This window comes from Neopelma chrysocephalum, unplaced genomic scaffold (genome assembly GCF_003984885.1).
Source record: "Neopelma chrysocephalum unplaced genomic scaffold, ASM398488v2 Primary Assembly neopelma1_60, whole genome shotgun sequence".
Lineage (NCBI taxonomy): Eukaryota > Metazoa > Chordata > Aves > Passeriformes > Pipridae > Neopelma > Neopelma chrysocephalum.
Window position 1 is genome coordinate 4709165 of NW_020897715.1, and position 8603 is coordinate 4717767.

An 8603-nucleotide genomic window follows, 5' to 3' on the forward strand; every position below is an offset into this window, starting at 1 on the left:
GACCTCGTCAATTCTATAGATATCACAGGGTGTTGCCTTTTCAGGACTGTAGCTCCTTGGAATCTTAAATGAAGACTGTTTCAGGTAACACCAACCACCAGCTACATATTAGGATATAAAGTCTACAAGGAGTAACAACAATAGCAGAAAACGAAAATAAAAATGTATATTTTTTCTCTTGAAACTGTATATAATCCTAATTTTAACCTGTTGTAGTAAAATATTGGTATACATGTACATATATACAAATAAATAGTTAAAAGTATGTATAAATACAGCAAATAACTATTTATAAATACAGAAAGGGATTGGCTCCCTCCTAAATAATGTTAGAAGCAAAATAGTCCCCAGTATTTTTGCATGTCAAAGTAATGCTCAATGAAGTGTGACGTGATGAGAATTTTTCTATGTGCTTTAGAGGGGCCAGGATTTTATCCACAGAATAAAGTGGGAAGTATTTCTGCAAGACTGAGTCCAAACATTGGCAAAGGAAGTTTTAATAGATTTTTACATGACATAAAGCCAAAAGTATCCATAAATGAATGATGTCTCAAATTCCATGGCAAAAATCCTACCGAGCTCAACCGAAGATTTTCCCTTGAGTGCAGTGGTCATGAGATCAGATATGAGGGAGCAAAAATCAGTTTCTTGATGCTTAGTATCTATTTTAACATAATAAAAAGTGTAACCAACAGTGTTAGAACAGCTCATTCATACAGTACTTCTAATTAGAAAAGCATGATCAGAAGGGCCTCCAGAAACTGGTGAGGAAAACCTCTGAGTACTTGTTAAAGGCTTTGAATTTTGAATGCTCCTTTCCCACTAGGGTAAGGTTAACCAAAGCAGGTAAAACTACTTTTGTACGTATTTTGTTGGTTATAAACACTACTGACAGCAATACTCCCTCTGCAAGCAGTTATTACAAGCAGTAGCATCAGTCCAGTTGCACTGTGATTTTTAATAGATGAAGTAGTGGTTAAGTAATAAAATACAAAATTACCTCTTTTAACATGATGTATGGTGTTACAGATAGAGTTTTCCAAACCTCTTCACTAATACAGTTAATTAGTAGCCTTTTGCAAAACATTTCCTTAGATTCCAAGCTCTTTCTGCTTGATGGGCTAGTTTTAGTCCAGTGAAATAAAGACGCTCCATTTCCAAAATTTATAGGGTTCTTTTATTACCTCTAGTAACATATTATACTGTATAAATACTCTATCCTTGTTATATGTCCTTTTAAAAAAGTGATAACTTAGAAGATCACATTAGACAAGAAGTATAAAAATAAATATGCTCATTATATGCATTTATTACAATTTATAACCTTTCCCAGAAGGGAAAGAAATATAAAATACTTATAAAGTATATAAAATCTATAGTAATATATTTTACTATATACATATGGAAAGCCATATTCTCTCATTGTCTATGAACTGGCACAAACTTCAATCACATGAATGCAGCTGTGGATGGACCTGCTATCCTTCAGCTTTGCCTTCCCACCTTATCAGTGATTGAGCACTACAAACCCATCAGAGGCCACATAGGAGGTTCCCATTCACAGTGGGATTCTTTTTTTTTTAACCCAAATGCAAACAATATCCATTGGCTGGGGCAAGGCAAAAGATTTGAATGTCAAAGCTTGACTCAAATGCTCACAAACTCCATCAGTCTGTTTGACAGGAAGGTAGGACCAGGCTGGAATCAGAAAAGCCAGTGGAAGGTATGCAGAAGGCACAAAGAGCAACCAGAGATAATATCTGTTCCATGAAGATTTCCACTTTTTCTAGCCTCTGGATTACATATGTCATCACAATGGCACTGGAGTGGATGAGAGAAATGGACAGGCACATTGGGATGACATAAAGGCACTTAAAAAAAAAAAAGTCTAGTTATTTGTGAAGTTGACCGACTATTCTTGATATTTCTTACTCTTTACACATAGAGAATATGGCTTTATTTTTATATAAAACTATTCTCTAAAACAATAGCAGCCATGAATGACATAGTTAAAGCTCCTTTTCCAATCCTGTTTTTTTGCCCTTTGTGAGGTAGGTAAGCTCTGACCAATTATTTTAAGCTATCTTTTTCACTCCCCTTTCCCTCCCCTTCCTACACGTGGGGACTTGATCAGTACCACAATATAAATCCAAAAGAAGGAAGAAATAACTAAACCCCAAACTGTTTGCTTAAACGTGTCTTACTGCTCCCATTTTGTTTAATTTGTAACAGACTTTAAAAAAGGCAATTATGATGCCTTTGGGTCTTATCTGCTGAAGACGAGTGAGTGACATGGGTCTGCTATCCCATCAAATTTTCAGTTGGCAGGGTATTTTTAGGATGCAAAGCCAACTAAAGCTATTTGCACTGTCCCACCTCAGTGGATCCTTACCATGAATTTTTTATGCAAAAACACATGTGCTGCCTCTAGCCCTCTTTTTTTTTCAGTGCATTGTTCTGAAGTTAGAAAAAAAAAAAAAAAAAGACTTTTAGCTTTCCCAACTTGTCCTATTTTAACTGCAGTCCGTAACATTGCAGAAGTCTATTAGGTGTTTCGGTTTCTTGGAAGGTTCACAGCTTTCCTGCGGCAGCACGCTGCCGTCATAAGAAATGCATTTCAACAATCTCTTCTTGAAACCTTTCCCACATGTCTTAGAGCAGGGTGACCAGTCCCCCAGCTGCCATTGCGGGCAGGGCACGTCGGCACAGGGACGGAGGTTGCTGGGCTTCAGCTCCCGGGTGCAGTCGGAGGCCGGCCGACCCTGCGGGTCCCGGCACTCCACTGCCCGCCGCTGCCAGCCCGAGCCACACGACTTGGAGCACTCGCCCCACTCTTCGATGACCCACTCGGATGAGATGATCTCCCTGATGGCGTTGAAGGACTCTTTTTTTCTACCGGGCGCCTTCTCCGACCCAGGCTGCGTGGGCTTCTTCACGAAATAGGTGAACTTGATCTTGGGCTGCGGCAGGTCCCCCACCGTGAGGACCTGGATGGTCAAGGGCTCCTTCAGGGGGCTGAAACTGCGGATCCTCTCCAGGGCGGCAGAGGAGCCGCTGTACCTCAGCACGCTGCCCTTGTAGGTGATGTCCTGCTCCAGCGTGGACAAGGTGTAATCACCGTTGAGGACGTAGGTGCCATCTGCAGCTTTGATAGCAAGGAAGCTGCCATCGTGCCTCGCGCCCCTGTGGTTCCGCTGCTTCACCTCGATGTTGGTTGCCCCAGCCGGAATGGTGACGACATCGTGGTAGCCAGGTCTGCCCGAGAGAAAAGAGAAAGACTGAGTCCTCCGCTCTTCCCTGGGAAAGGGAAGAAGTTTCCCAGCACAAGGCTAAACTTCGTTTTCAGTCAAAGCATTCAGGTCATGAGCTGCCAACCTAATTAACGGAGTAAGGGATTCCCAAAGTCACATCCCACATTTGCAGAGACACGCCCACACGCAAGGGCTTTCTTTTGCTGCATCCCACTGTAAGTTATCCTCAGTCAGATCATTCTGACATATCAAATCTCAGTTCTGACGACAAACTTGGGCAACATCTCACTGACTTGGAAAGCCAGAGTTTACACCCACAAAACATTCACCAGAACAAAGTAACAGCAGCAATCATATACTCACTTTGCTCTTACAAGTGTGCCAGACACTTTCTTGCAAGTAGATCCATTGCCACCACAAATACCACATTTGTCAAACTTCTTGTTGGACCCTATCACACGGTCACAGCCAGCCTTTACACACTGCCCCTGCACACACACGGACGTGGAATCGGGGCTACATGGGGTGCCGTCCACAACCTTTGCAAGAAACAAACAGCAGGACCTCTGATTAGAAGATGCACATTGCTTTGGAACTGCGTAACACAGACACATATCAAATGCACAATATGCACAGGTGGTAGACCTGCAGCACCTGTATTTTCAGGGCTTTGGAAATTAAAACCAAAGCAGCCCATGGTCGGAGGTATGCAGTGCTACTTCATCTCACTTGCAAAAATGATGTCATGGTGAGAGGAAAGAACAAAAAATTTCAGTTTTCTTTAATACCCCCTCGTACAAAACTGTTTTACTGATTTCATGTAAAGAAAGAACGTTGTTTTCTGATGTCACTAGAAGGCAGTTGTGTTCTCAAAGTACAGTATCAACATTGCTTTTAATGTTGTTCAACATATCCTCTATTTCTAGAAGTACTGGTCTACAAAAAACATCTGTGTCATTGCCCTGGTAGTTACTGGCTCTCAACATATGACGACAGTGAGTTCAAGTAGCTATGCAAGATGAACACTTTTCCTCATGTTTATTTTAAGCTGTCAGCATATTAGTAACCAGTATGAAAAAGCACCAGTGTTTTGGCAAAGATTCCCCCCAGTTTTCTGAACATATCTCCATGTAATCAAATTGGTGGAAGGAGAGGAAAGGAAACCAGGGTGGAGTGAGTAGAAGAGGCAGTACGTGTGAAATAACTGGAAGGACTGTGCCAGAATAGTTAAAGCATGCTTGTCCTGATTAAGCTGTACATGTGGGAAGAGGAATAATCCAATTTCAATATAAGAAAGACATAATTTCAGATTTCTGCACTGTTTGAGCCTTCACATAAAGAGAGAAAATAAAAATCCTATTCATATTAGATGGAAGAGGTATGGTTTTGAAATACCTTTGGCTGTAAAACAAAGAAGTATCCTGTTCCTTTTGCTCGGCAAACCAACTTGCATCTGTCCTTTGGAGAGACACCAGCAAACTTGGGTGTCCACTCCACTGCAGGTCCACTTCCAAAGGGAGACTTGGAAAACTCATTGTGCTTTTCACATTGTTCCTCCCTAAACGTTTTGCCTGCAGGCAGAGAAAAGACAGGTGGACATTAGATCATCCCTGTCCATGCTCTTCCTCCACAAGACACCAATCCTCTGCCTCAGAAATGGGGACAAGATTACCATCGTTGTCCGGGCAGTCCTCGATGTTACATGATCTGTATTGCACACGCTTCCCTTCACAGTACTTCCCGCCGTTCCTCGGGATGGGGTTGTCGCACTCCCTGAAGGAATACTGCACTCCACCACCACAGGTCCGGGAGCACTCTCCCCACGCCCCCCAGGACCCCCAACTCCCATGCACTGGCGTCTGGAATGACAAGCAGAAGGGGAACAAAAGTTAATACAGTAAGAGCAAGACAAAACCAAACCACAAAAACCACAATCATGCTCATTTTTACCCAAACTACTCATTAGACGCTCCAAGTTTGTTTTATTAGCTGTCTGCCTCCATTGATTCAACCCCTTTTAACTGATTCCTCCCACCGCAGCATTTTCCATGCGACTCTGCAACCCAAGATACATTCTGATTTCTTTCTCAATACTTACATCATAATGCTTCTTCTCAGTTTTATTCACACACTTGCCATTCATGCACCACTTCCCTTCTCCGCAACTGGTGCCGTCTGCCCAAGGGAAGTGTTTGGTTTGGCACACAAGCAGTCCTCCAGAAGTGCCAGTACACCACAGTGTCGTACACGTACTGGCTGCGTCGGGGCAGTGCTTGGACTCATCTCCAAATGTAAACTGGCACTGTCTGTTGGCATCGTACAATGTGCCAGGCAAGTCAGAAGGGAGCTGGATTGGTTTGTGGGGCTTGTCTAACAAACACTCACCTGAAAAGGAAAAAAAAAGGGCAAAAAAAAAAGGCAGACGATGCTGTGAGTGAATTCAGTTTCAAAAGGGAACTGCATTTGCTTTGTGACAGAAGTGTTTGAGCCCATTTGTGCCACCATTTCTGTAAAACTAAGGGTCTTCTAAATTCACTGGCAGCATGCAAAAGGTTAACTCTATGCTGAAGCTGAAAGCACTCTGTTAAAAAAAAGGAAAAAGAAAGAAAAAAAAGCAGAGCAGTAAAGCACAAGAGCTTAAATGCCACATGATGGAAAGCTTAATAATCTTACCATGACCATTATCCAAAAATGTTGTAATCATGTAGGCACTACACGGAGACCACGGCTGGCTGCGATCCAGATTGGAAAGCATAGATGCCATCATGTGGAAATCCCGGCTTATTCCATTAATACCAGCACACTGCTTTGCATCGTCATGAGGCATGTTAAACACGTGGCCTTAAAAAAAAAGGAAAGTCTGTGACTTTAGGAAGTCTGTCCTATGCATTACCAGTAGTATTTTAAATATTACTCTAGTGCTACTCCTAGCCTGGTCTTTAAGTAATAACCCAAATCTGAATGCTGCCAGATTTTAAGCAGATGGCACTGTATCTTCTCTCCCCGTTTTTTCCTGCAGTCAAACACACAGCTCTTGCAGACAAAGCTCTGCAGACTGGATTTGCTTTCCCCAGTTCAACCCTACTGCAAGGCAAAGCTTTGCCTCCTCCTGACTGCACCGGGTGAGCCCGTGGTGCAGGCTGGTCAGTTGCTTTACGGCATCAAGCTGGCTCCAATTAATCACATGAAATTTCCTTTCAAAGCTTCAAGTACCTAGTTCGTGGGCTGTTGTAAAGGCAGCCTGCAAACCATCGTCTTCTATGATAGAGCAACTGCGGTTTAGATCACAAACTGTTCCCACATCAGCCATCCCAAGAGTATCACATGTCTTGGCACCGCACAGGTCCTGTAAAAAAAGGCAGTTTCATTATTAATCAGATCAGAGACTTAACCTTGGCAAGAACCATCCAGCCCTGGCAGTTTGCCTTTACTTATGGAAAGAGCATAAATATTCAGCACTTCAATGGGTATGATGGCAAAAATCTGTCTTTGGAACATACACAACGGTTACACGTAGAAATAAAATGCATAATTTCCATCCTAAATCTGCTAAAAATATATGGGGCAGAAATACAGTGCACAAACTATGAGTTTCACCTGAGATGGTGCAAACAGCAAAAGACCAACAAAATAAAAGCACTTCATCTAATTTTTAGCCTACTTCACCAAAGCTGTGACAACACAAGATTGTCTATGAACACTTTTTTGGAGGTTTCCTGGCAGAGGGGGCCTCCTGGCGTAGGGAGCAAAGGGCGTGGGGATGGATTTGACCTTCATGTCCCTCACCTGCCTGGTGAAGAGGATTGCCGTGTCGTAGTGCTCCGCGTGCCGGTCGCTGGGCGGGTTGTGCTGCTTCTGCCAGCTGCAGAAGTTTCTCAGAGTCAGGGCCGCGTTCGAAGAGATATCAGGTCCCTTCCGCTCCTCGTAAATGACCATGATTTTCACCACCACGAGGCTGATGGAGTTGCGGATGCTGGGATGCTTATACAGCTTGGCCGCCACGGAGAGCAGTGTCAGGAGGTAGTGCTTCAGCCCGCTGCCGTGGAACTCGGCCATGGACTGGTCGGCTACCAGCATGGTCTCCACGTAGCGGGGGCTGGACACAAACCTCTTCTTTCTTCTGCTTCTCGTTTCTGCATTAAAAAAAAGACAGGGAGAAGGAGGGAAAGCGCAGGTCAGCACAACAAAACAAGAGACCACCGTAAGGAAGCCCAAACCCACCGATACTCAAGGGATGTACCCTATGGCCCCGCGCCCGCCTCCAAACTCGGGCAGTCCCCGCTGAATAACCCCTCCAGCTCGCTGCCTCCGGGCGAACGCCGCACCCAGTGCGGAGCACCCCGCCGCCGCCCTCGGGGTGCGATGCGAAGGAAGCTCTGGCCGGGGCATCCCCGCCAGCGCCCGTCAGGGCGGGGGCGCTGGACGAGGCAGATCCCATCCCATCCCATCCCATCCCCGTCCCCACGGAGGGCGGCGCGGCGTCCCGACGGTACCTGCGAGCCCGGCGGGCTGCGGCCCCTCCGCCCCCGCCCCCGCCTCGGCCACGGCGCAGCGGGCGGCGGGGGCGGCCCGGCGGGCCCCGCGCAGGCGGAGGAGGTGCGGTCCGGCGCGGTGCGCCGTGCCGGGGGCCGGCTGGATCAGGTACTGCCGGCCCCGCAGCGAGAAGGCGCCGCGCATCCCCGCGCACAGGCTGAGGGCGGCGGCGGAGCTGGGGTCCCGGTTCACGGTGCCGGAGTAGAAGCAGCGGGAGAGGTCGTCCTCGGGCGGCGGCGGCGGCCCGCCCAGGTACTGCAGGGTGAAGTCCGGGGCCAGGAAGCTGCTGTCGGGCTCCAGCTCCAGCGTCAGCCGCTCCCCGAAGGCCTCCAGGCGGAAGCGCTCGCGGCCGGCGGGCGCGCCCAGGCGCCGCGGCAGCACCAGGGCCCGGCGCTCGGCGCTGCACAGCCCCAGCAGCGCCGCCAGCACCGGCGCCAGCGCCGGCAGGGGCCCCCCGGGCCTCATCGCGGCCGCCGCGCTCGGGCGGGGGAGGCTCGCTGCTGCACCCGCCGGCTTGACGGAGCCCTTCTGGTGTCTTTATTTGACTTTATAGAGAAATATGTTATAGAGATATAGGATTTTTTTTTTTTTTTGCTTTCAGGTTTTGGGGGGTGTCTGAGTCTCTTTCTGCTGGCGGAGGACCGGGCGGGCTCCGGGTCCCGCGGTCACTGGAGCGGCGGCGTCGGCTTTCCCATGGCCGGGGCGCGGTAGCGGGGAGCGAGGGTGTGCGAGGGCGGCAGCCGTGCCCCCCCGGTCCGTCTCTCTGCCTTCTGTCCTGCTCTCGCTGCCGCTTCTCCTTCCCGCCTCCTCCTCGGCTCT

General features: G+C 47.4%; 1 protein-coding gene across 1 annotated transcript; it reads right to left on the minus strand.

Moving 5' to 3' along the window:
* Window positions 1-480: 480 nt before the first annotated feature.
* Window positions 481-8388, minus strand: ADAMTS1 (ADAM metallopeptidase with thrombospondin type 1 motif 1). Its single transcript, XM_027680896.1, has 9 exons — window positions 7745-8388; window positions 7038-7384; window positions 6465-6597; window positions 5925-6092; window positions 5350-5636; window positions 4924-5110; window positions 4647-4822; window positions 3615-3790; window positions 481-3255 (listed from the first exon to the last, which is right to left on the minus strand). The coding sequence occupies exons 1-9, from the start codon at window positions 8247-8249 to the stop codon at window positions 2514-2516; spliced, it is 2721 nt and encodes a 906-aa protein (XP_027536697.1). The 5' UTR covers window positions 8250-8388; the 3' UTR covers window positions 481-2513.
* Window positions 8389-8603: the final 215 nt, after the last annotated feature.

Bases quoted from the DNA above. Each gene is read 5' to 3' on its own strand.
- ADAMTS1 (XM_027680896.1), bottom strand. From the start codon at position 8,249: ATGAGGCCCGGGGGGCCCCTGCCGGCGCTGGCGCCGGTGCTGGCGGCG. The intron at 4,823-4,923 runs GTAATCTTGTCC...CTCTGCCTGCAG, and splicing joins GGACTGCCCGGACAACGATG to GCAAAACGTTTAGGGAGGAA. The intron at 3,791-4,646 runs GTATTTCAAAAC...TTTCTTGCAAAG, and splicing joins TCTTTGTTTTACAGCCAAAG to GTTGTGGACGGCACCCCATG.